At 44.5% G+C, this 27,754-nt stretch overlaps 2 protein-coding genes across 7 annotated transcripts; one reads left to right on the forward strand and one right to left on the reverse strand.

The window, feature by feature from the left end:
- Positions 1–1,289: 1,289 nt before the first annotated feature.
- Positions 1,290–26,978, forward strand: LOC308457684 (apolipoprotein L2-like). 6 transcript variants are annotated; one of them, XM_080971803.1, is made up of 4 exons: positions 1,290–1,460; positions 18,912–18,995; positions 20,296–20,422; positions 25,870–26,978. In XM_080971803.1, exons 2-4 carry the CDS (start codon positions 18,965–18,967, stop codon positions 26,756–26,758), a joined length of 1,047 nt encoding a protein of 348 aa, XP_080827929.1. In that variant the 5' UTR covers positions 1,290–1,460; positions 18,912–18,964; the 3' UTR covers positions 26,759–26,978. The 6 variants fall into 6 exon arrangements, with proteins under 6 accessions (XP_080827929.1, XP_080827926.1, XP_080827928.1 ...); XM_080971800.1 differs by having other exon boundaries at positions 1,292–1,460; positions 20,293–20,422; XM_080971802.1 differs by lacking the exon at positions 1,290–1,460 and adding an exon at positions 11,316–11,336 and having other exon boundaries at positions 18,914–18,995; positions 20,293–20,422.
- On the reverse strand, positions 2,619–8,384 carry MB (myoglobin). The gene is made up of 3 exons (XM_080971860.1): positions 8,159–8,384; positions 5,852–6,074; positions 2,619–5,476 (listed from the first exon to the last, which is right to left on the reverse strand). Exons 1-3 carry the CDS (start codon positions 8,251–8,253, stop codon positions 5,330–5,332), a joined length of 465 nt encoding a protein of 154 aa, XP_080827986.1. The 5' UTR covers positions 8,254–8,384; the 3' UTR covers positions 2,619–5,329.
- Positions 26,979–27,754: the final 776 nt, after the last annotated feature.

Genomic DNA, 27,754 nt, shown 5'->3' on the forward strand with positions numbered 1-27,754 from the left:
GGCTTCTATTTCCACTTGACATTTCAAGCCCTGGGAACCACACAAAACTTTGCCAGTGCATTTCAATCCATGAGTTTCATGGCCGAGCTCTATAGTCCTTTCAGTGTGTGCGCGTGTGCGCGTGCACAGCATGCTGCTCATCTCAGCTAGCACCATTTTATGCCCTGCTTTTTCATAGGTCTATAGTTTCAAAAGCCAACTGAAGTGCAGAAGAGAACACAATCGTTTCCACTGCTACCTTTATGACTTTGTAGTAATCTCAGACCTGGCTAATTGCCCAGCCATGACTCAATGTTAGAGCTATTGCAGTCTGTGAAGCTGATCTCGAAATGGACTGGAGCCACACTTAGAGGTCATCTGTGGTGCCTCAGAACTAGCTTATTTGGGTGGGTCTTGAAGGAGAAACAAGCAGAACAATTTCGTTTTTAGGGATACAGTTGTTTCTTTGTTATTTATGAAGCCATTTTTAAACCATCCTTGATCAATCAAGGTGGGGTACAAATAAGGCCAAAATGCTCATGCTACAACCATAGAATGTAACAATATGTAATAAGCCATAAAGGATAATGAAAGCATTGTTAAAAGGCAGTAAAAACCACAATACTATGTATTCTTAATTGTGTGCATAAGCTTGATGGAATAGAAAAGTTTTCAGCTTTTCTTCTTCTGAATTTCTCTTGGCAGAATATTCCACAAAATTGGGCTGATGACACTGAAAGCTCCCTTGTTGTTGTCAAATGAGCCTCACAAATTTGGAGAACAACCAATGGTGCTCTAGCCGATGAGCTCAAGCTCAAATAAAAGGGTTCAGACAATCCTGGACGCAAGTTGTTCAGGGCTTTGTAAATTAATACAAGGACCTTGAACTTGGCTTGGTAGTCGATAGGCAGCCAGTGCAGATGCTTTAACAATGGTGTCACACGTTGTCAGCCAGATGCCCCCATCAGCAATCTGGCTGCGGCATTCTGCACCAGCTGGAGCTTTCAAACCAGGCCCAAGGGCAGCCCAGCATGCAGCACATTACAGTAATCCAGCCTTGAGGTTGCCAACACAGTGGTCAGGCTTAGCCTAATGGTTAGTCCAGCCCTGAGCGTATGGATGAGGAGCAGGGGATTGCAAAAACAGCTGCTGACCTCCACATTATACAACAAGGACTACAGCGAGCAACCCTGCTGCTCACAATGTATAATATTCTTAATATAGTCACTCTTACATGGCGGCTGCCCCATTCAGACTGACAAGAGCAACTGTTGTAGGTGCAGAATTTAGCTCGCTTGCAAGCCAAGGCCTGCACCCACAAGGGGCAGTTGCTTTTTCATTCAGGGAATGGCATAATGTCAAGCGGACAACAGCAGATCTTTATTTAAGGCACAGCTCCTTCAGCAACAAACAGCATAGCAGGGAGGCAAAAACCCGCCTTCTGTCAGCAGTGACCGGGAGAATAGTTGGAATGCAAAAAAGGTAAGGTGACAATTTTATTGAACTGAGTTGTCAGTGGTGAAATATGCAAGCCTCTGAGTTACACAGAGCAACAGATCAAATGAAATGAAGGCATTCTGGCAATTTGATATTTATTTTTCCTTTCTCATCACCACCACCACCACCACCCTTGGAGAGGCAGCTGAAATCTTTTTTGCCAAGCCTGTTAAGATAGGGTTGCCATACATCTGGAATTTCCTGAACACAGCAATCGGAAACAGTTTCCGGGCAGAAATTGATGAAATGTCTGGGCAAATCCAACCCATGTTGGAAGTCTCAATTATGGCAGATTTCCTTAGAAATAGCTCAAAAAAAGATTTTGCCCAAAACAGCTCACAAAAGCTCCAGATTTTCACTTTTTGAAATATGGCCACCCTAGTTAAGAGCATACCAGAGGCCTATCTAGTCCAGCATCCTAATCTCAAACTGGACCTTAGGCAAGCCCCTGTCTTCTCAGTTGCCTCTGCTCAGAGACCAGCAACTTTTGGCCCCTCCTCTCCTTGAACTCTTTCAATTCTGGTTGGTTATTGCAAGAACTCTGTAACGAAGGTCTAGGGCTTGTCAACACTTTGTTGTGCCTAGAAAGCACGGGTCTAAGCAGTTTCCCACCTGGCCCACTCCTTTCCACTCACTCTTTTGTGATAGATCAGAACAAATGACAATCCAGGGAAAACACAAATTGCTGTTTGCTCCGATTGAGCTCTAAAGAGCAATTTTCCCCAAGGGAAAACAGGAGGACCAGAGGAAGTGTGGGCAAGTCCCTCGTTGTTGTGTTTGCTGTTTCTCTCTCTCCTCCTCCTGCCCAACCTCTTTTATTATGGTGATCACGTGTCCATCTTGCCATAAGACAGTCCTCTATTGAAACAGTCCTCTCTCTGAAGGACCACCTGGTCCAAATTGGGGTTATAGATTTTTTTTTAAAGTCTACAAAGTTAGAAGAGGGGCTTTGAAGTTGTCCATCAAGAGCAGCGGACTGAGTAGGTGTATGCAGTCAACTGGTCACAGTCTTCCCCACAATAGTGAGATGCATAGTGTTTCTATTCAAATTATTACAATTCTTTCTAAACTTGCCATCTGTACATATAAATTTCCAAGCTCCACACCCAGGCTTTCTTTAAATAAGAAACAAAACACAGACATTGAGGAAATAGGGTTTATTCAATTAAAAAACACACCACTTGCCATTCAGTGTATCACATACTCAAATGTGTAGCAACTCGCAGGGATTAGGGGAAGAGATACTTTTACATACAAGAGATACTTTTACATTTCATTAGCAGGGTCAGCATGGAAGACCTTGAAAATTGACTCCGTGTTCTTCTACATGTCTACTCAAAAATTAGCCCAGTTGATTTCAATGGGACTTATTCCTAGGTAAGTAGGTATAGGGTTGCAGCTTAATTAAATGGAACTTAGTCTGAGTAGACATGCATGAGATTGCATTAATGGAGCTTCTCTGCCTTTTCAGAACCAATGTACTGATTCCACTGAAAAGTCTCTCCCCCAGGGCTGCATTTGTATTTTATTTTTTGATAATTTGGTCAATCAGTTAAAACCCTTTTGATCAGCTAAAGGGTGCCTGCAATTCTTTGGCCAGATTTTTTACAAATAAAATGCTTAAGTTATTTTTAATACAGTATTACAAACTACAAAATAACACAACCAACTGGTGCCATAGTGTGTTGTCTCACAAGCAGGAGAAAATGCTTCTTCTAAGATGGGGACTGTTACAGTACATACATGTGTTATCTAAAAATAAAGTATGTTTATAGCCTCCATATCCAGGTACACAGTTTACTCATCTGTTAACCAACTGACTGAAATACATATGGATAATCAGCTAAAATGTCTTAAGTGACAGCTTTAACTATTATTCCTCAGTGTTGCTTGCTTTCTAAAGCTCTCATCCACCTAAGGCAGATATAAACACTTACCTTTGCCTCATATAGCCCCAAGTTACCTGATGGCCATTCTTGGGGATTCAATAGCGTAGGCATGCCAGAGAATTGGTGCTCCAGCATCCCTAATATGGCAACCTTCCCTGAGCACTGTGACATCATATGATATGATGACATCATTAGGACACATGTGAATGGCAAGGATGTGGGCAGGACCTGCAGGATCAAGACCATGCAAGGTAAGTCTTGCAAGGAACATCACACACCCCATTACTGGTTTACCAGAAACGGGCAAATCTGTGGATTATTATCTGAATATATCCACAGTTTTCTGCACCAAATGGTTGCAGAAAAAGAATTGCTGCTTGAAAATGTGAGTTCTCTCTGAAGGCACATGCAGACGGGCACCAAGATGCTGATCCACCCCACCCACATATTTCCCCCCCAGCCATTTTGCAACTTTCTTAGAACAAGTTTACAATAGGTTGGCCCCAGCCCCTGCTCAGTCTAAGAATAATCAGTTAATCAATTCTAACAGGAATTCCTCTCTACAGGGGCTGTCAGATTTTGACCTAGTGATGTCATCCATTGTTTCGCAACTCCCTTCCCTCTCCCATCTGTTGCCAGTTATTAAAACAGCAAGTAGTACTGAATCTAAGCAGGAACTGGCAACCCTATCTTCTACCCGCCTTCTGAACAGCCTCGCCCAACATTTTTTCACAGCTATTACTAACCACAAGGCAACCTTTCTCTATTATGACATCAGACGGAGGATAATATCTCAGCGGATTTTTAACAAAGGCAACCATCGCTTATCTCTGTTGTATATAATCTTTATTCTACTAAGCCCAAAATTACAATGATTCGTGCTGAAGATTAAAAAAAAGAAGCCTCAGTTGACAGCCCAAGCTACACATTACAGTGACAGACCTTCTGACACCATTGATATATTATGCAACGGTATGATTTAAAGAACCAATAGTCAGGGGGTGCTGAACTTCCCACCCACTATCTCTCTGATCATACCTTTTGCAAAAAAGGATTGTTAGAGTTTGGCATCAGGGCCTAGCTGGAGGAGGAAAGGACTCTGGTGGACAGACCACTGGGTAGTAAGAGTGTTTGGCATGAGATGATTCAGCATTTCATGCCTACACACCCATTTGGTCTTATAAACTTCACTTCCAACCTTCAACTTTACATGACTTCTTCTCTATAGAGCTTTTGGTGAATGCTGAAGGTACACCTCTTTACCCCGGCTTTTCACATCTGAGATGTGTGCATAGGAGCCAACTCCTAAGTGCCAAGGTCCCTCCCCCCCCCAATAAAATATTTGAAGGAATTGCTCCCCCCCAAAAAAAGGTTGATGGTCATTGTCATTCAAATTATGTGCGTGCTACAACTTGTGATCATGACTGATGCAGGGAGGTGCTTACCTACCTCAAACAATATTTTATTCAAGTCGGCACCCCTGAATGCATGTGTTTTCTGGGCCTACACTATTCCTGCACTTATAATCTGTTTTAACTGTTTTTAATTTTTAATTTGAAACTGCTGTAACCCACCCTGAGACCTGCTGGTGAAGGGCAGGCAATAATAATAATAGCAATAATAATATTATGAACGAGAGAGTTTCTTTTAAAGATGTGGGTCTTCTGTCATGGTGTGTAACTTGAGCCTTATATAGTGAGTATATTTTTTTCAAGCTGGTGCCAAACTAATTTCCTGCCATAAAAGGAGAATATTCTTCTGCTAGATTGATCACACACCCAAAACATGCTGCTTTATTTCTCTTCGTGACAGGGATGAGGAACCTGTGGCCCTCCAGATGTTGTTCGACTCCAGCTCCCTTTGGCCCTCGCCAGTGATGGGAGTTGTGGTCCAGCCACATCTGGAGGGTCACACACAGGCTCCCCATCCTTGCTGAAAGGGAACATTGCCTCCCATGCTCCCTATTAGCCCTGGAAGCCATGCTCCTTGTATTTGCTGGCCATGTCGTTGCGGAACAGCTCCAAGGCCTTCCTCATTGCCGCTTGCGAATCAGCCCCAAAGTCTGCAGAATGTTTTTCAGCAATGACGCCAACAATTATTTCGCAAATGAACTGTGCAGAAAGAATGGGAGGGAAAGAGAAATGTAAAGCTGGCAGCTTTCAAAGAAAGTACGTCGGAAATATCAAAGCAGGGAAGGTTATTTTCTACATTTGGGTGGGCTTTTCGGATCTACTTTGGCTTTTTACGAGAACCTCAAGATCTACCAACCAAAACCAAGTACAAAAGGAGTGGGAAAGTTCCCTGTCTGAAACTCTGGAGAGCACATGCACCAACATTCTCACTCAGTAGAAATCAACTTCCTATAATGCAATGTTTGTATAGAGAGAGAGCGCAGAAAAGAACCTCCCATCTCTCTCCTGCTTTTATCCTGGTCAATCAAGAGCATTATTCCACTACCCCCCATACAGACATACACGGCTGCCTACCTCAAGATACTTGACCGGGATTTTGTGTGTGTTGGCGTGGGTCTGTGCCAGGGGTGCAAGTTCTGCCTCGTGGTTCCCTTTCTGCTTTAGGATTTTGCCCAAGGCTGTGAGGACAGTCGTTCCATGCTTCTTGAGCTCTTCTGAACTCTTCATGTCATCCACCGTCTTCAGGTTTTTGAACTTGTCAAAGCGCTCCTGGGTCTCCGGGTGCTTCTGAAACATCCTGAAACCATTGAATTGAATAGCCCAGTAAATGTAGAGTACTGGTAAATGGGTGGCGGTGATTAAACTGGCTATCCAAACTGGCTATCCATCAAAGATGCCACCTGTAAGAGAACCCATAGCTACCTGTGTCATTTATGTTCCCTGATATCAGAGTAACTGGGAAATTATGACAGTGTGAAAGTAACCCCTTCATAGGAAAATGGGAGTTTCAATCTTCAGAATGTCATTCGAATAACATTGTTGGGAATCTTCTGCAATTTAATTAGGCCACATTCCAAGCTTTGTTGGAAGAGAAATGCCCAGTTTCTGCTCCAAAGCCCTTAAAAAAACCCCTGAAATCATCTCCCTGTTTAAACAACTATTCATATGCCTTTGAAGACAGCCTAAAAATTGAAGCTAGTGAGGAATGCAACCACACAGCCATATTAGTGGGCACTTCTGCACGATGACATGCAACACCAGTTTTGCAGGATCTACCTATATGTTACCAGGCAGGCCCAATTCAAGGTCCTTAACAACCTGGAACTTACATATTTCTTGCAGTGCTTCTCCCCATATCAACAAGCCAAACCCTGAGAACAAATGGGCAGGGGATGCATACAATCCCACCGATGAATGTAGGTGTAGGCCATCACACAGGGACCCAGAGAAGGCCTTTTTCCTAGTTGCACCACAGCTAGGGAACCCTCTGTCTAGAAACTTTGACACAATTGGGATTTTGCCCTATAGCAAATATGCTCTTGTTCACCCAGGCTTTCAGAGGCCATGTTTCCCTTGTCCGTTTTGGTCTTCTTCTTCTTTGGCGATCACTCATAGCCCAGTAAGAATGTCTTATTCCTCTGCTGATTATAATTGTTTTGTTGTTGTGGTTTTAAATGGCATTTTAGGATTTGTACTTCTGGTGTTCAGATTAGGCACACAGGAACATTGGAAGCTGCATCATATCGCATCAGGTCCTTGGCCCATCTAATTCAATATCGTCTACACTGACTGGCAGCAGCTCTCCAAGGTTTCAGACATGAGGTTCTCTCATCTACCTGGAGATGCCAGGGATTGAACCTGGGACCTTCTGCACACAAAGCAGATGCGCCACCACTGAGCTATAGTCTTTGAATAACACATGTAAACCACTTTGAGGTCACCTTGTATCTGGCTGGCCATGATGAGGAACAAGAATGTCATCTAGATGGACTTTTCACTTAATCCAACAGGGCTCTTTTTAAGCTTTTATGTCAATATTGCCTCCAGTGCCAATGGAACCAGGATCTTTCCTTTAACCCCAGATTTTTGTCACTCGCCCTGCTTAGCTCCATTTCATTACAGGTATTCCAACCATCCAAAGCATCTTTGCTAATAACAGTGGAACTTCATCCTCAGAAAATTACCTACAGCTACTTTGTTGGGTCCATGGTTTCCTCCTGTTTTGCTTGCACAAAGCTTGCACAGTGGTTATACTATACCCAGTTTTTATTGAACATTCATTCTGATTTTTCTATCCTAACGTGTCTGTGGCATGTTTTCAATTTTTTCTGCTATTCATTCATCCCACATTTTTCAGTGCATTTCCTAACCACAAAAAAATTGTGTTTTCTTTCATTTTTAAAGTGGATATGTTTGTGCTAGGGCCACACAGTCCATTAACTGTGCAAACATACGTAAATGTGCAATATGCACTGGAATCCCTCCTGCAAAATAGTAACTGTCTGGAGGCATCCCATATATCTGGACAATTTTCTGTGCCCTTTTCCAAGAACCTCAGTTGGTTTGACATTCAGGAAGTAATAATGCAACTATGGTTCTAATCCTCTTTTATTATGTGTTAATGATTCAGTCAGTAATGTCAATTACAAAAGCAACCTATATCTTATAGCAGTAGAGATCTATTTTAAAAGCTGATAAAAAAAAATCGAGGCTGATAGGAATTAAAGCTTTCAGATTTATCTGCAGAGTTGTCTTTCTCTCTGTTCCACCCACATAATATCAGAAACTTTGCAACGTTCCTAAGCTGATTCTTAAAAATGCCACTATGCTAACTTCGCAAGAAAGCTGCTTCTCAGATTTCAGTCACCGGCTTCTGCTTACCTGATGATAACTTCTTGCCCATGAGCAGGGAGGTCTGGTTCCACTTTCCCCCAGATGTCTACGACCTTCTGCCATTCCTGATCACTGAGCCCCATAATGTCGCCGCTCAGGAAACAATGGAAAGTGAGCAGTTCAGCTAAATAGATACAAGCAGCCTGTGTGTCCTTCCTCAAATGAATTGCGAGCGGAGAGATCTGTGGGCTTAAGAAGCTGACCTACAGATTGGCACCTGTCATTTGACAGCTCAGGTCTAGGTCACTCTGGTCAATCCCTCCCTCCCTCCCTCCCTCTCTCTTTTGAGTCAGGTGCTATTGTGGCAAGCCCAGAAGATGAAATAATTGCTGTGTCTGGTACTGGGCTGGCATAGATCCCATGCCCAACAGAAAGGGCATCGCCAAGGTTCACTGCCAAGAACTTGTTACTCAGTTTCCATCTTGAGAACACAGGAGATGCCACAATTTTGAGTCGCATATTTGAGGACCAAACAACAGATTGCACAGCGGCACTCGGTAGTGTGCATTTAAATGGTTCCCTCCCATCCCACCGTGCCTTTTCTCATACCTAAATCAGACCCTACTAGCGTTATTGTGGCGTGTGGAGCTTACAGATACTTCACACTCACAAACACACACAGAAGGGGCTAATAGCAACATTTGATGAGGAAAATTGTGCATGAAGTAGTGGGTAAATACCCGCTACATCAGAGCCTTTGCTCAGAGAAAAGCCAGAGATTTGCAGCTACTTTTAATTAAAAATAAAAACTTCAATCACTGGTCCCCTGCCCTCAGAACTACAGTTTCAAGAGTGCCAAGATTGCCCATGTTCTTCAGCAGGCACCCACTTGTCCTTGAGTGCTCTCTCAACAAGGACTGATAGAGTGAGAGTGCTCATCCTGTGTATTTTTGCCAACTGTGCGTCACTGGCCATATTCACACCATACATTTAAAGCACTATGATGCCGTTTTAAGCAGTCGTGGCTTCCCCCAAAGAATTCTGGGAGCTGTGATTTGTTAAGGCTGCTGAGAATTGTTAGGAGACCCCAATTCCCCTCACGGAGCTACAAATACCAGGAGCGGTTTAACAATCAATCCCTTTTTCCAGGGAGCTCTGGGGCCTGTAGCTTTGTGAGAGGACATGGGGAAACTCTCAGCACCCTTAACAAACTACAGCTCCCAGAATCCTTTGGGGGAAGGTCATGACTGTTTAAAGTGGTATCGTAGTATTTTAAATGTATGGTGTGAATGTGGAAAACTGTCAGAGGTGTAAGACAACGGAAGATCAACCTTGTGTACTTGTTGGCCTAGATCTGCATTCCCGCTCCTGAACCAACACCACAGTTGGCCTCCTGTTTTCTCAGAGGCCAGTTGCTCAGGTGCCGCTGTCATGATTAGCAAGCCTCAGCAGCATGTTCTGCAGTGACTGAGCAACTGCAAAACATTTCCTCTTCCTTAGAAAGGGGTGGGGACACCAGTATTAAATATATTTAAATCAGGCATAGGCAAACTCAGCCCTTCAGTTGTTTTGGGACTACAACTCCCATCATCCCTAGCTAACAGGACCAGTGGTCAGGGATGATGGGAACTGTAGTCTCAAAACATCTGGCGGGCCGAGTTTACTTATGCCTGATTTAAATCATAGAATTGTAGAACTGTAGAGTTGGAAGGGTCTGACCCCTGCAACGCAGAAATCACAGCTAAGGAATCCCTGACACATCCAATGATTGAAAATGTAATGAATCTATTAGATTGTTCTTGCTATGAAAATCAGATTCAGGATGTAAAACTGAACTGTAGAAAGGATTTTAACTGCTGCGTATATCATATGTGAATATAGAAACTGAAAACCGTAATTCTCTTCTTTGTTTGTCCATGTAACTTAGTTATCTGAAAAAGTTTGTATTTAAAGGACGCATGGGATGAAAAGTCCCATTAGCCAGGTGGAAATCCTGGATAGGACAGCTTTGTAGCGCTACATTGAATACATGCCTAGGGAAAACCTGCATATTAACAAGAGTTTTGAAGTAACTTATGGTGGCTGGGAAGGGCAGGTCCTGCGGGTACATTCAGAACTTAATGGCAGATGGCTGCATGGCAGAGGAGATATGATCATACTAAGAACGTGAGACGAGCTCTGCTTGATCACAGCAAAGGGTCTCTAGTTCCATTTATGGTGGCCAACCAGGTGCCCATGGGAAGTCCACAAGCAGGAGGTGAGGGCAATAGCCCCGAGGGGGACATAAGCTCCAATAAAACAGACACACACCCTGATCACTGGCCACACTGCTTGGGGCTGATGGGAGTTGGAGGCCAACAACATGCAGAAGGGTCATATTATGTTGGACCCAACACAGGGTCCTTGATAACATTTTGTGACCCATGTGGGGTGGGGGATAACCAAACATCAGGGTCAGGAATAAATACTGGTGGCAAGGAAGTTACGTTTTCTATGGATTTTTGTTCCAGATTTGGCCTGATCTAGATCTACTTTAGATCTACTGATCTAGATCTAGATTACCTGTGAAATTGCAGTAGAAATTATTAGATCGGGGATAAGAAACACATGCTTTCCATACATTGTTGGATTCCAACCACCATCAACTCTAGCCCAGGCTTCCTCAACCGCGGCCCTCCAGATGTTTTTGGCCTACAACTCCCATGATCCCTAGCTAGCAGGACCAGTGGTCGGGGATGATGGGAAATGTCTCAAAACATCTGGAGGGCCGAGGTTGAGGATGCCTGCTCTAGCCCATGATCTATGGTCAGGGGCAATGGGAACTGGAGTCTGGAGGGCCACACATTCCCTGTTGCTACTTTAGAGGTACCCTAAAAACAGTCTTGAAGCTGAATATCCACAGGCTATTGTCTTATTGCTGCTAATCCCAGTCTTGCATCTGTTGTACATGATCTACTGCCATCTGGTGGCCCTAAGGGAGAATTGCGGCAAGTGCAGACTCATTTTCGTTCAATGCAAAATTCAGCCTAAAATAATTTATGACGCCAGTGAGCTATGCAAAAAGAATGTTTATGGCTGCACCCTGTGGTGTGAGGAAAGGCTGCAGAGCTAGCATAAGACACTGGAAGCAATACAGTCGTTCTATATCCACCTCTATGAACCAGGAGGATCTAAAGTGCAGAGTAACTATCCAGATTGATGGAAAGTCAGCGAGGGAAGGTAGCAGGTGGGCTAATTAACAGCTGATTAACAAGATGCGAATTGCTATTAGCGTTAACATTAATTATCCCTGAGCAAATGTGTACATGTCAAATGAGACTGGGTAGCACAGACCTTCGAGACAGATTTGTATGCAATAGAAGCTTAAATGTGAAAAGCCCCCTAATATTTCTACCTGGGAGGAATGGTAGGAAAATGGTAGCTATTTTTAATAGTCCATTATGCCCAGCATAAATTCTTCTAACCATACAGCATCTAGGTAATCTGTTGAGGAACCACAAGCCTTCTCGCTTTCTATTTCTACCACCACCACCCCTCTCATTGCTCTCTCTCCCCCTCCCTCTCCACCCCCCCACCCATTCACATTTTCTCTCCCTCCCACCCCACAATCTGAAGCCAATCATTCAGGGTTAAAATGCTCCCCATCCAGTACCTTTGCACACACCTCCTCCCTCCCACAAGCCCAGACCAACTCTCCAGGTCTTTTGTGTTAGAATTCCTGCTCCATGATTGCAGTCATGGGATTTTTGTCTATTTTTGATTTGTAACTGGCTGACTGACCGAACCCAAATGGTCAAAGGCCTGGAAACGATGCCTTATGGGGAACAGCTAAGGGAGCTGGGCATGTTTAGCCTGGAGAAGAGGAGGTTAAGGGGTGATATGATAGCCATGTTCAAATATATAAAAGGATGTCACATAGAGGAGGGAGAAAGGTTGTTTTCTGCTGTTCCAGAGAAGCGGACACGGAGCAATGGATCCAAACTACAAGAAAGAAGATTCCACCTAAACATTAGGAAGAACTTCCTGACAGTAAGAGCTGTTCGACAGTGGAATTTGCTGCCAAGGAGTGTGGTGGAGTCTCCTTCTTTGGAGGTCGTTAAGCAGAGGCTTGACAACCATATGTCAGGAGTGCTCTGATGGTGTTTCCTGCTTGGCAGGGGGTTGGACTCGATGGCCCTTGTGGTCTATTCCAACTCTATGATTCTATGATTCTATGATTCTATGGTGTATATTTTGACTCCACAAAGTGGGAAGTGACGGAGACAGGATGTTTGCGTTACTGTGTTCCGTGAAGTGGGACTAGTATCCTTTGTTCTTTTTCTCTTTGCTGTCTGATGCTAGAGAGAGAGGGAGCCATGTTGCAGTGCTCTGTGTGCGTTTATATGTAAATAAAGTAGATTAGCCAAAATGCTGAGTTGCTGAGATCTGTTACGCAACTGCGAAAACTCTGCGGATCCCTAAGTGTGCCGATGTCTGTTGGCATTGGTTGCTGTGCTATTTGGGCAGAAGAAAGGTTTGAAGCTCCCGAACGAATGACCAAGAGGGAGAGAACATGCCAGTTGGGCATGTGTCTCTGTCAGGGTCCCAATTGAGTGTAGGACAAGCTCCTGACATTTTGATCCCTCTACATGTTCTTTGTCAGAACATGAGAAGAGCCTGCTGGATCAGGCCAGTGGCCCATCTGGTCCAGTGTCCTGGTCTCACAGTAGCCAACCAGATGCCTGTGTGAAGCCATCAAGCGGGACACAATCACAAGAGTCCTCTTCCCCCTCCTGTGGTTCCCAGCAACTGCTACTAAGAAGCATTCATGCCTCCTTTATATCCCTTCCATTTCTCTTGCGTTGGTTGGGGAGGGGAGAGAGAAGCACACATACACAAATCTGAGCACCGCTTGGTGCTCTCCAGCTTAAAAACACAGCAAGCTACTGGAGGAGGCACAGATTGCTCTGCCCTCCCCTTGGCAGCTCCCCTGCTGGCTGCAAAGGAAGAAATGCCCCTCACATTGCAACCAGCATGGAAACACAGCGGGGCTGCCAGAGCACAGGCTGATTTCTCTGTCCCTCCTCCTTTTTGCAGCTCACTCTGCTTCTCGGCTGGCCTGAGATGAAGAGAATCCACACACACACACATCCAGGACTTTCCCCCTGCAGCCAGAGGGGGCACAGAGCCACATAATAATAATAATAATAATAATAATAATAATAATAATAATAATAATTTATTATTTATACCCCGCCCATCTGGCTGGGTTTCCCCAGCCACTCTGGGTGGCTTCCAACAAAGTATTAAAATACAGTGGTCTGTTAAACATTAAAAGCTTCCCTAAACAGGGCTGCCTTCAGATGTCTTCTAAAAGTCTGGTAGTTGTTGTTCTCTTTGACATCTGGTGGGAGGGTGTTCCACAGGGCGGGTGCCACTACCGAGAAGGCCCTCTGCCTGGTTCTCTGTAACTTCGCTTCTCGCAGTGAGGGAACCTCCAGAAGGCCCTCGGTGCTGGAGCTCAGTTTCTGGGCAGAACGATGGGGGTGGAGACGCTCCTTCAGATATACGTTTCTGATTGTGGTATCAGTTGGCCTTCTCCTAAGGCAGGACTGGACAACCTGCTTCTGGCCTGATTTTATGCAACCTTCAGACTTGTTTTATACAGCGCGAGGGAGACATGGAAGCCTGGAGGGGTGGGAGAAGGGAAGTGGGGGAATTGGGAAGGGATGCAAAATGTATGGCGGAATGGAAAGAGGAGGGTAGAATAGCCATCTGCAATTGATCGTTTCAGGCCTCTGGTAAAAGATATCCCTCCCCTAGCAAGGGGGAGGGGGAAGAAAGGTGTGACAGAGAGACTGAGAAGGGGTGGCAGGAAGGGGGGGGGAGAAGAGAGACCATGCCCGCTTGTGGTTCTAGACCTGCCACCCACTGACTTTGGCCCTGTCCACTTCCAGCATTCAGCCCTTGATAGATGCTGGAGGAAAGCAAATACATTTCCTTCTCCTGAACTTCCTAGTTAATGCATGTGTTAGTTTAAACAAGTGAGGGCACTGTTTGTGTAGTAATCTTTTTAATATATATATTTTTAATTAGTTTTCCAATATACCCCCAATAATGGCCAAATTATAATTCCCAAATTATTCAAGTATCAAAATGCCAATCAACTTCCAATTAATACATTTTAGTTAAACTGGCTCCCCGCATGGTGGCTCAAGTGCATTTCCGATCTTATATCACTGCATTCCATAATCTTAATTAATGTCAGTTACATTTCAGTTATAATAATAATTCCTTAGTCAACAGCTACAAAACTAATGATTTCCATTCGTGATGTTACAATATATAAATTTCTAAAGCTTCAAGTGAGGAACTCAAACTATTATCTTTATTCTGCCCTACGTGTGAAAACTGTTACATCCATGGAGATTCCTTCTGTCCATATATGGTGTTGTCTCTTTCACTTCCCAGCTGTTGTGTTCTCCCATCATGGCTTGGGGCAGATAAATAGGTACCACTCCAGCAGGAAGGTAAACGGCGTTTCCGTGCACTGCTCTGGTTCGCCAGAAGCGGCTTAGTCATGCTGGCCACATGACCCGGAAGCTGTACGCCAGCTCCCTCGGCCAATAAAGCGAGATGAGCGTCGCAACCCCAGAGTCGGCCAAGACTGGACCTAATGGTCAGGGGTCTCTTTACCTTTATGGCATAAATAACCCTCCTGCTTTCGTTATTCAACAAAGGAGAGACTGCGATAGGCAAGCTCATCTTCCCTGAAGCAGAAAAACACAACACAGCGGCGGCACAGCAGCAGCAGGAGGCCCCATTAGCTAAAGTGGTGCTTCAGGTTAAGAACAGTTTCAGGTTAAGAACAGACCTCCAGAACGAATTAAGTTCTTAACCCGAGGTACCACTGTATCAATATTACTCCAGCGTCCCTTCTTCAATTGTAAATATCTTATCTTATCTTATATTCCAGAGGGGGTTGCCAAATCATAAATATATAAAAGAAGCTTAGAATAAACAAACTAACTCTCAAGCCAAAGAAAATCTTATCTCAATTCAAACATTTTATCCATGTAGCTGGTATATTCTGCAGTATGTTGTTACAACTCTTTTCCATCATGCACCTGTATTTTAAAGCCAATTAAATAATAAATTATTATTATTATATTATTATTAAAGATCCAATTAAATGGAGAACCTCTGCTTCTTAATGGTGGCGTAGGAGGGGTTTTGCCAGGTGAAGTGCTTTTGCACTCAGCACCTCCCTGCCTCCCACATTCCATTCCATGCTGGAGCGAGAGCCAGGTACCGAGACAAACTGTGAGTGAAGCCCATTCCCCCTATCCCTGGGGGGAATTTGCAAGGATGATTTACCCTCTGACGTCCTTGTTTTTTGTTCGCCGATGATCCCCTGCTGTCGTGGGGGCTGCCTCCATTAAGGCAGGCAGGACCGGAAGCCCTGGTGTGTAGTAATCTAGCTAGCACATGTCTGTAAGTTAACTATGCTTAAGTTAACTCCACCTCTAAAAAGTTGAGCCATTTTGTTTGCTGTTCTCTCCAGACTAGATGTGCGCTATTTTCTCTCTCCGCTCATCCTGTAAATAGTTCCTGCATGAATAAAGCCTTTGAACTCCATAAACCATAAGTGATTATTCCAATCCAATTCACCCAAGCTGCAAGGTCTATCAATAGATTACTACCAGTACCCCAATGCAATGCAGTCCTTGACAGTAAAACAGGTGTGTACTCCACCCCCACCATATCCTACAGTCAATGTTTATTTCCCCTTGGCTTGGCCATTCATGCCCCAGACCTTTACAGTGCCATATTCTAGCTTGAGTAGGGCTACAGATAAGCACAGCTGAAACCGCTTCAGCTTTTGCCTCCATACATTCACAACACTTTCTATTGGACCCCCTTTCATTTCTAGACATTTCACTCATTACTAAGAGGCCTGCAGGATCTCTCCCAAGTATCTGGGGGGGGGGGACAGCCTAAGCACTTGTCTGATCAGCCAGAATACGTTTCGGAACAAAGAGGTGTATTATATAAGCAGCTTACTGCATTTCTCATCGTTCCCACTCACATATGGAAATTACTCACAGAGTCATGACATACACATTTACTGTACTGTAATTACAAGTCTGGCAATTTGCTCTGTAAGAAAAATTAGCACACCAGTGATAATTTGGCCGAAATGGATTCTTTTCATTCTGGATATGTCATCATTTTTTCTCCTTTTTTCTTTTGAATGGGGCTCTCCCACGCACACATGCGCAATCGCCCTCCCTTGCACACGTCATCTTGGGATTATCTTCTTGACTCTTGCTGTGGTTTTTGTGCTCAAGGTTTAAACAGAAACATTCATAAAGAGATTATTCCTCCCCGCAGGTTGCTTAAACGAGCAAGTTTCTCTCCGTGGGAATCCTTCCATCCTGCAACCTAGCATGTTGTGCTAAATCAGAGGTAGCCAACGTGGAACCCTCTTCTGCCTGTTTCAGGACTACAACTCCCACAAAGCCCAGTTCATTGGCAATGTTGGCTGGGGCTGATAGGAATGGGGTTCAATAATCACATTGGCTACCCTTGCGCTAAATGCACAGCATTCAACTATTTCTGTTTCCCTAAATGCACAACTATAGTTGCAGGACCCCCCACAGGTTTAAAATGCACAAGGAAGGCTGAACCCTTTGCTCCCCAGGTGTGATCTCTATAACATTGTGTCTCCACCCCGCCCAGTGCTGCATTTAGCTTTGTAGAGGAGAGTTCCCATTGGTGTGTATTTTTCCAAGCCTCATTGCTGCTCAGGGGGCCTGTCTTTATCATCTTGGAAGGGGGGGTTCTTAACCCTCCTCACCCTTGGGTTGCGATCCCAGTAAAAACCACCCTCATTGGGGCATACATGACTCTGCCCTTTCCATATTATCCTACAACATCCCATGAGATGGATTGGGCAGAGGGTGGGTGTCTGTCCCAAGATCGTCAGTGAACTTCATGGATGAAGAGGGGATTTTAATCTGGGTCTCCATAGTTCTCGAATGACACTCTAACCACTACACCACACTGCCTCTATTTGCTGGTAGTCACAAGAACTGCTATATGTGCAGGCTATATGGTAGCTACCTCCCCTTTTTACTGCAGGATTGTTATTTAGGGATGGGGGAGAAATTTAATTCCATTCACATTTCAAGGTGAACTTGCGTGATTTTAAACTTACCCGATTTGCACTTTCGGAAATACTATGTGAACTGAAAACCCTTTCAAATATTTGCACTCAGGCGAATTTTGCAATGCAGTTCTCTAGCCAAGTAACGTGTACAACAATGCATATAACTAAAAAGTATGCATATATTAGTGAAGATAACATACAAATATTCATTATACCAAGGAAATTGTTTTGTGTAATGTGCATATATTAGGGGAAATCACATACAAAAATGTGTGTATTAGGATAAATTCACACTAAATGCTGTTGAACTTTCATAAGGCTATTTTAAAAATAAATAAATAATAAAAGTGTGAAAATGTGGAGAACCAAACTCAAGATTCAAAGAATGACAGATTCGACCCTATGGGTATTAAGGAGGCTGTTACTGGCAGCCTAGTTGTATTTTTCAAACCTACTGTGTCTTCCTATGCCTGAGAGGCCTCTGATGACACTCAGTTGTCTGCTGTTTGTGCAAACTGCAAATGTCAATATTCTCATCTACTTATTAACCAGGAACACACCTCCTCCACCTACTGCTAGACTGCTCTGCGCATCAGTTTAGCAGAAGTCACCCAGGCAAATCAAAAAGGTAAGCCCAAGAGGGTTGTCTGGGTCCCGTTCTGTTGATCTTGCCAACCTAACAGCCAGCAAACTGATTTGGTGTTGCCTTGACAGGAGGGTTTTCCATGGGGAGAAAAGCTACAGAGGACAGGGGTCCTAACCAGGTCTACACAGAAGTAAGTCCATTGCTCAGCTGGAGAAATGCATTGCAGCATTTGGATAAGGGCCAGATAGCTGCGTTTTGGTTTGCATACTGTTTCAGAAAATGTGAATACCTTTATGGAAACTGGATCAAATTTCTGCTCCATCCCTAGTCTTAAGCCTTTCATCTAGTTCCTCCATAACCTTAGGGTTTATTCGTCTTAGGATGCCTATGCACCACCATCACAGTTAAAACTTATTTTTTCCCCAGTTTGTCTGCTCTCCCTCCACTGTTGGAGGCAGTGTACGTCTGAATAGCAGCTGCTGGGAGCCACAAGGTGGCGAGAGAGTGCTCTTGTGCTCAGGTCCTTACCACAAGCATCCCGTTGGCCACTGTGAGACCAGGATGTTGGACTAGATGGGCACCTGGCCTGATCCAGCAGGACTTCTCTTGTATTCCTACGCCTCACAGACACAGCTTGAGTGTGAGGAATCTCTAGGTTCAGATGTGTGCAAAGAATGTAGAGACCAGGCTAAAACTGAATTCAGTAATTCAATTACAGTGGTACCTCGGGTTACCGATGCTTCAGGTTACAGACGCTTCAGGTTACGGACTCCGCTAACCCAGAAATAGTACCTCGGGTTAAGAACTTTGCTTCAGGATGAGAACAGAAATCATGCTCCGGTGGCACAGCAGCAGTGGGAGGCCCCGTTAGCTAAAGTGGTGCTTCAGGTTAAGAACAGTTTCAGGTTAAGAACGGACCTCCGGAACGAATTACGTTTTTAACCCGAGGTACCACTGTACATTTAAAAATGGTTGGAACTGTAACGATGACAATTCTGCTATTGCTGAGATTTTGACATGATCTGCCTTCATTGTCATTTTCTGCACTCTTTTTTTCCTTTCCCAGGCTTGAAATATACCAAAGCCGAGAGGTTTTCGCCACAAGATTCCTATAAGAATGGCCTCTGAAGGATGTCGGATTTATGAAGGTAGGTCTCTTGGAGGGGGGAGTTTTAGCTCAGGGGCGGTAGAGCAGATACTTTGCGTTCAGAAGGGCTCAAATTCAATCCCTGGCATTTTCTTAAAAGGGTCAAGTGATGGCAAAGAGCTCTCTCTGCTGTCAGTCAGAGCAGGTAATACTCGGCTGGACAGGCAAATAGACTGACATGGTGTATAGAAGCTTCTGCTGGGGTTCTGATTATTTTCTTTGCCTAGACTGGGAGGGTATGAATGTTCACAACCTTCTGGGGCCAGAGAGATTGAGTCGCCCCACCCTGTCACACTGATCCTGTTTGACTCATGTCAAAGGCAGCAGGGTTTCACAAACATTCCTCTGTTGCAAACAAGCCATTTGTGCAGAGAGCATGAGGAAGTGTCAGTTATTAGTAGTACAAGTGGGCACTGCAATGAAATGTTGCAGTGTGATGTTCTCCTGATCAGAAGTGCAGCTGCAGAATGAAGGGGCCTGTCAGTTTTGATTCTCTCATTTTCTCCATTTTCCAGTCTCCTCATTTCTGCAGAAATATGTGATTCTTTTCTTTTTTAAAAAAAATTTCATGAAATTTCACCAGCTTTTTATTGTGAATTTCTCCTAATAAACATATTTTTGTATGCAGTTGTGACTAATGTACACATTATGTTTTTACATCTGTGGGAGTGTCTGGGTCAACCCAGTCAGATGGGCAAGGTACAGATATAAGGATGATTATTATTACAAGCAATTTTCCCCAATGTAAATAATTTTGTGTGTGTGTGATTTTCACTACTACATTAACTTCCATGCAGACTTTCTCCCAATATATGCATGTCTGTAAGCACTGTTTGGCTGGAGAACAGCTTCGCAAAATTCAGAGAAAAGCAAATTTTGTAGGATGGCTGTGTTTTGATTCCCATATTGCTTCTGGAAGAGTGAATTAGGTAGGTTTGCCTTTAAATGCAAACTGAATCAAAGTTATCCCCCATCTCTAATTGCAGCTGGCTAGTCCTACCCTCTCTCAGGAAAAGGCCTTGCTGTTCTCCCACTCCTTTCAGTTAGATTCTATTGGGGGCTTTAGTCGTTGCACCAAACTTCCCCTTGCTGTGCTTCATGTGGATTTGGAACGGTTTCAGCCACTATGTTTTCTGCTGATTTTATTTGTGTGCTTTTTTTGCAGAGCCTTTTGTTCTGTGATTTATTTTTAATTATTTTTATCCTATAGTTCCTCCTAGACTTTGTAAGTTGCAATGTGGTTGTGATGACCCTCTGCATAACGAGGGCTTTGGCTATTCTCTTTTGTCCTCATTTAGAAGATGCTGAGTGCGACAACCACACCATGGGAAGCGTAGAAATTTGGCCGGACAGACTAGATTATGCAGAGCTGCAAAGTCTCCTTGATGAAGGTGAAGACTGCAAGGAGAACGTGGCCGAACTTGAGAGGTAACCCATCAATAGCATATATGCTTGCCACTCTCAGCATTGTTTGGTGTGTTAATCATCGTCCATGATTGCAAAAGCATTTAACAGGGGTGTTTTTCCTTGAAAAAGCATTTAGCAGATTTAACTACACAAGCAGATAACACCACATGGCTACTCCCAGTCATAAAGTGAAAAGAAACTGTTAACGTCATTAGGCAGCAAACAATCAGAGTAATAAAAACGTCTACTTTACAGACCTCGTCAGCAGCTACTCTGGGTAGGGAGACACTTAGAAAATAGCATGAAATGGAGGCAAACATCTCCACCCTTCGCTGTGTGTCCTTTTTCACAGTCATCCATCAGAATGGCTGTCAGATGGCAGTCCTCTGTCTGACAAAGATGCAAGTTCCTTATTCGTTGTTGTGCTGGAGTCTCTTGGCAACTGTTATACTGCCATATGATCTGGCACATTCGTGTACATGACTAGGGCAGGGATGGGAAACCTGGGGCCCTCCAGACTCCATCAGAATACAGCACTTGTCATCCTTAACTGTTGGTCATGCTGGTTGATGGGAGCTGGAGCTGAGCCACTGGAGGGCCCCACGTTCCTCATCCATGGTGCAATGAATTCGAAATGTGGGCAGCAAGGGGAAATGACTACAGCAGTGGCAGGACAAGGATGCTAGATAAACTGCTAACATGCAGACATTGGCAGTACATCCTAGAAGAATTCAGTGGATTGGCAGGTTTGGCTCAGAGGCTCAATCCAGATGAAACCTATTTGAGGGTCTTATCTGAAGTTGCATGCTCAGCCTTGGTCATTATTGGGCTTTGGTCTATATGGGATGTTTTTGTGCATGTGACTCCTTTTGTTGTGGAATCCTGGCCTACTTCATTCATTCAGTTAATTCGCCACTTCTTTCAGTTTGGTCCAAATTAACTCAAAAGGAAACTCAACAAAAAGCTGCCCAGCTGAGCTTTGGAGAGTGGCGTTTAATTCTTCGTGGTATCCAGGGCCTAGCAAGCTACTTTTAGGTTCATGTTCTTTACCTTCTGATGGCTTCCTCCCATTTGGGTCTTGAACCACTTTCCTATCCCCACTTTAGAGAGGATTACAGGATTAATTTCAGCTCAATTAATCTCTTAAGAACTAAGTGCTTACACAAATACGTGCAGAGCAAGGAGGTGGAATAACTCAGAAGAAGCGTGGCATTTTAATTTAATTTTATTTTTTAAAGTTACAACAATCCTTATTTTGGTTTTACACTATTTCAGGAAGACCGGAAGCATCAAAATGCCTGCGGGAGGGGGGGGGCTGCCTATTCTGCAGCATAGCAAAGCATTTCTTCATGTATTCCACGAATGTCGTCAGCTAAGTGACTTTGACATTCCTTCGAACTGATAGCGGCAGTTTGCTGATGATAACTATTCTACCAGGCATATAACTCCCTGCTAATATCCCAGAATGCACTCTGTTTACTCTTGGAAGCGCCCTGGGACACCCAAACCTAGCTGTATATTTTGATAAGTGTGATCCACCTGCACAATCTCTCCCAGTAACAAAACAAGTTGGGAGAGGGGACAGATTGTCTTAGCAATCTTTGTAGAAAGGGACAGTTGACTAGGGTAATACTGGTGTCTAAAAGAGGCATAACAACAGCAATTACTGCTATTTTTAAGCATCTTATGCGAAGATATGTTTACAAATGTACTGCCTACAATGACTGTGTGGGGGAGGAAATAAAATATACATTAATTGTTGCAATTAAGTAATTTTAAACTTTGATCTTATGTGAGGGGACCTTTAGACGACAGTGGCTTCTACCTGCATTGGAAGAATAGTGGAGTTGATTACCTTTCAAAGTTCCTTCCAACTCTATGATGCTACTATGAAATGTGGAAGCCATACCTCCTGCATGTGGGAGCCCCCTGGAGCCTAAGCTGTTGAGTGGGGCTTTAGAGGCCTGCCCCAAAGTCCTGCCCTAACAGCAACACTGGGGACATCCAAAGCTCTTAGTGCTGCCACAGCAGCAAAATCGTCTTGCGCTAGAGTCCAGTTAACATGGCCACCCCATCTGAATGATTCAAAATGAGCCACATGAGCCAGCATTCGATCTCTTCCAGAATACATATTGGAAAGCCAGTGTGGTGTAGTGGTTAGATTGTGGCACAAGGACTGGAGAGATCTAGAATTAGGTGCTCGCTTAGCTACAAAACTCATGAACAACCTCGAGCCAGGCTTAATCTCTCAGGTTACCATACTGTACAGCAGGGCTTGGCAAACTTTTTCAGCAGAAGGCCGGTCCACTGTCCCTCAGAAATTGTGGGGGGCCGGACTATATTTTTGGGGGGAGGGGGATGAACAAATTCCTATGCACACTATGCACACCAGGCAGGCCCCACAAATAACCCACAGGTGCATTTTAAAAGGACACATTCCATGCAAGAGCACCAGGCAGCCCAGACAGTATTGTAGATGATAAAAATTAAAATTAAAAAAATTCTTACCTGCACTGATGATCGTCATTGTTTGGATGGGCAGTCCTCACTTGGGTTTGGTGCTCTGTTGTGGTCTGCTGGGCCTCCTGCTGCCAGCACCTCTTCCACGCTTCGGGGGTGGGATGGTGGCCCTCCTGCCAGCAGCGGAGGCCAGATCACCACCACACCAGCGGTGAAGCAAGCTCTAGACTGCGCGAAGGTCTCTAGAGGCCTTTCTGCAATTCGGAGCCCTCCCGCCGGCAGCGGAGACCAGATCGCTGCCATGCAGCCAGCGGGGAGGGTTCTGGACTGCCCACAGGAGCACCAGGGCAGCAGCGGCAGTGGCGGAGGGATGAGCGGCATGAAAGGGCTGGCTGGCTCCAGAGAGGCCCTGCTCAGAATGGCAGCCAGCCAGCTCAGCCCAGCCTCCTTTCTCCTCTACGCAGGGTGGGGAGAAGCCGGGAGGAGGGAGGGAGGAGGCACCGTGGTGTGTGAGAGGGAGGGGGGAAAGGTGTTGGGGGGGGAAATGGTGGTGCCAAAAAAATTTAATTAAATAAATAAATTAATTAAAAAATTAAAGAACAGAATCCCCACACTGATCCACGGACCGTCTGCAGGCCGGATCCTGAGGGCAATTGGGCCAGAACTGGCCCGCAGACCATAGTTTGCCGACCCCTGCTTTACAGGGTTGTAATGAGAATAAAATTGTGTTCAAGTGCACCGTGTATAAGAGTCTAAGGTGGCCCTTATGGATCAGGCCAAGGGACCCTCTATCTGATAGTCCAGCTTCCTGTTCTCACAGTGGCCATATGGGACCCCTATGGGAAATCTGCAAGCAGGATCCAAGCACAGTAGCACTCTCCCCCCCTGGGGTTCCCAGCAGCTGCTATTCAGAAGCCTACTGCCATGTACATGTCACCTTGGCCACCTTGTGAGAAAAGCAGAACACATGGCAATAGAATAAGAAACAATAAATATTTACCCACAAGGAAAATGTCACGCAGACACACATACCTGCAAAGGAGGGAGGACGAGAAAATGGGACATTTTGATTCCCCTGCAAAGAGCCACCAAATAGCCCCATTGAAGACACTGAGAATGCTCTGTGGTTCAGGGGAAACCCCAGTAAAGATGGGGAAATTGGAACTGCTCTGCTTGGAGGGAGAGCTTAATGGATGCCCTGCCCTCCTTTTAAGAGGAAAGATACACTGAAATATTTTGTTGCACGTCCCACCTAGAATAGGGACGCGGGTGGTGCTGTGGGTTAAACCACTGAGCCTAGGACTTGCCGATCAGAAGGTCGCAGTTTGAATCCCCACGACGGGGTGAGCTCCCGTTGCTTGGTCCCTGCTCCTGCCAACCTAGCAGTTCAAAAGCACTTCAAAGTACAAGTAGATAAATAGGTACCGCTCTGGCGGGAAGGTAAACGGCGTTTCCGTGTGCTGCTCTGGTTTGCCAGAAGCGGCTTAGTCATGCTGGCCACATGACCCGGAAGCTGTACGCCGGCTCCCTCGGCCAAGAAAGCGAGATGAGCGCTGCAACCCCAGAGTAGGTCATGACTGGACCTCATGGTCAGGGGTCCCTTTACCTTTACCCACCTAGAATACTTCTAAATTCACATAGTAGAACACAGGTTCCTTCCTTCCTTCCTCTCTCTCTCTCTCTCTCTCCACACACACACACACACACACACACACACACCACCTACCCTCACCAATGTTTCCTCATATGCATTCATGTTTTCCAAACAAGTTTGTGTGCCACTTAGGGCAGACTATTGCTTTAGAAAATATATAAAAGTCTATATTGTATAATATTCCCACATATGGGAGAAAACCCCATTTTTTGTAGGACTGCCCTGAAAGAGCATTTCCCAGAAAAGAAATGGTCGAGTAGTTTTTAGAGTTCTCCATGTTTCCATGAGGTCATTACATTCCTATCCTTCTTGCAAGGAAAGCTTTGCTATGGAGACACCAGGCTTTTTGTGGAAAAACAAAAACAAAAAACAGCAGGTGCTTGCAATATGCATTTTTATGATTGCAGCTGTTCTCCAGAGTAATGAACGCTTACCTTACTAAAGAAGTTAAACACAACTATTCCTTGCACTGCCTTTCTTGTGTAATCTCAGCCACATCTGCAAAGTTCCAGCAAACACGCCTTGGTAGGTGAGGGGGGGAAATTATGACCCTAGACTTCAGTTTTGCCTTCAGTAAATCAACAAAGCCTCACCAATCTGTGTGGGGATGTTCATAAATTATTATGGAGTGAGCATCTCTCTTTTCAAAAGAGTGGCAGCTGGAAAAAGAACCATCAATTGTTCCTGAGGCTTTAAAAGAGAGAAAAGCTTAATTCTACAGGCAATTACCCTTCACTTGATGAAGCACATGTGTAATTTATACTTGGATGCTCATAGAAAGCGAACATCAGAAATGACATTTATTTAGCTATTTATCTGTAACTACTTTTCTATGGCAAAGCAGTAGCAGAGCTTGATATTTTTCATTGGCATCAGATTTGCGACTCTGACATTCCTTTTATTTGACAGTGGTCATCATCTTACTCTTGCAAGCAGCATGGGGCATCCACACTCAGATGTGTATTTTGATGGGGCTTGCCTGGCTCTATAATCAATTCAAAAAACAAAAATGATGCAATGAGGTGTGGTGTTGTCCACCTGATCTGGAGCTCTTGCAAAACAAACCCACTTCCCCCCAATATCAGACTTCTGTGATATGGAAAGTGATTGGAACAGGCACTGGAAAGCGTGGGATAACCCTTGATTTGATGCATAATGTATTGTCCCTACAAACAAATCCCAACAAATGCTCATTAAATGGGCAGCAGCATCTAATCTGTGCAAACAAATCAGACTGAATGCTCATTAAGCAGGCCGTCCAGAAGTGACTTCAGACAGACTTGTGCAAAAGCAGCCCTCCTAAAAATCAAAAGGTGTGTGTGTGTTTAAAATGTGTTACTTTAATTTTTGACAGAATGGAAGAAGATGTGCCTTGGGAAGAAAGAGACAGTGAATATTTTGCCCGATTTCTGAATGAATTCCCTACCCAGAGAGAAGAGATTGAAAAGTGTATCAGATGCCTTTGGGAAATGGCCGATGACATTGACCAGACCCATAAGAAGTGTACTATTGCCAGCATTGCTGCCAACTCTACCAGTGCCTCCTCTGGCCTCTTGACCATCTTGGGACTCACCTTGGCCCCCATCACAGCAGGTGGGAGTTTGATCTTGACAGCCACTGGGATCGGTTTAGGGGCAGTGGCCACAGCGACTGGCCTTTCTGCCACCTTATATGAGAGCGTGAATAATTCACAGGAAAGGAAAAAAGCTCAAGAACTGGTGAATGAATGTGAGAAAAGTCTAAGAAAGGCAATGCATCCTGATTTCTGCTTTGGATCGCCCCCAAATAGCGGGGCTGTGGGGGAAAACATGAAACAACTTGTCTCCAATGTTGCCGGTCAAGTTCCTGACCTGTATAAGGCTGTGAAGGGAATCAGAATGAATGTAAAGGCATTGAAGCAAGTCCGAGCCAATCCTGGCTTGAAGGATTTAGCAAAGCGAGTCACTGCTGCAGGTAGCAGATCCCGGGGTACAATCCGAGGGGCCAAGCATGCCAGAAAGGTCTTTGCGGGAACCACCCTTGCCATGAGCAAAGGGGCCAGGCTGCTGAGTGCGGCATCAACGGGGGTGTTTCTCCTCTTCGATGCCTATGGCATTGTTCAGGATGCTAAACATTTGACTGAGGGAGCCAAGGCAGAAACGGCCGCAGAGATAAGAAAGAAAGCTAGCAAACTGGAAGAAGAACTTCGTCATATTGACAGGCTCTATGAGGAAATGAAAGGCCTTGTGTGCGAATCAGAGTGAGCAAAGAAACAGACGGCATGTGCATGAACTACGCAATTCTCTATTAGTCTGTATTTGGTCATGGTAAATATGTGGAATCGTTTCTGACTTGCAGCTATCTACTTCACATTTCTTCAAGAAACTCTGGCCCAATACAGATGCCCATTTGGCCATGTGTCGACATTTTCTACCATAGATCTGCATGGTTGCCTGAATTAATGAAAGCATGTTTTGTGTGTGATTGTGTGTTTACCCTGCTGTCGATTCTAGTTTGGGGGCCTTATGAGGCGGTAAGTCTTGCCCACATTAACCACTCGGTAAGCTGGTCGTCTATATTAGTAACTCATGGCTGGTAACATTGACAGCCCCTCCAGGTGCTGTTTTTATTGTGCATTCATGATGATTTGTGCTCATGATGGTATTGGGAGAGTTTTACATGATCCCACTGTTTGTGCCTGCAAAAATGGGGGGGGTGAACATATCGCTTCATTTCCAATTGGTGTATGTCCCATATTGCTGCAATCCTGTAACTTATCATACCACAAATATTCCAGGGTTTGTTTTGCTTGTTTGTTCTGCTTTTGCTACATTGTGACACAAGATTCCACACACACACACCCCGATGGCAATAATGCAGTAACATTGGGGAGGCATCACAACTAAGAAAATGGAATGATGGATGGATGGACCCACCAATACATACACATACCAACCAATAATGCATTATTACTGCATCAATGGCATGTTGCAGAACATACCCTTAAAAAGAAGAAGTGTGAAGTGGCATTGAGTAAGGAAGGTGTTCCTACTGAACAAGTTTCCCATGGGTCTTTCAAGGACCAGCTTGCCTTTCCAGCTTTAAACTTCTGATTTATTTTCCAAGTGTTGTTTACATATTTTGAAAGAGTTTGAAAGAGTTTCAGAGTTATTATTTAATAATCATGTATGTTTGGGTATGATTTGATAGGAGCATCTTTTTCATAAATAAATGAAACCCATTCATTATTGGGGAGTAAG

The sequence above is a fragment of the Podarcis pityusensis genome, assembly GCF_964106645.2.
Source record: "Podarcis pityusensis genome assembly, chromosome: 10".
Taxonomy (NCBI): Eukaryota; Metazoa; Chordata; class Lepidosauria; order Squamata; family Lacertidae; genus Podarcis; species Podarcis pityusensis.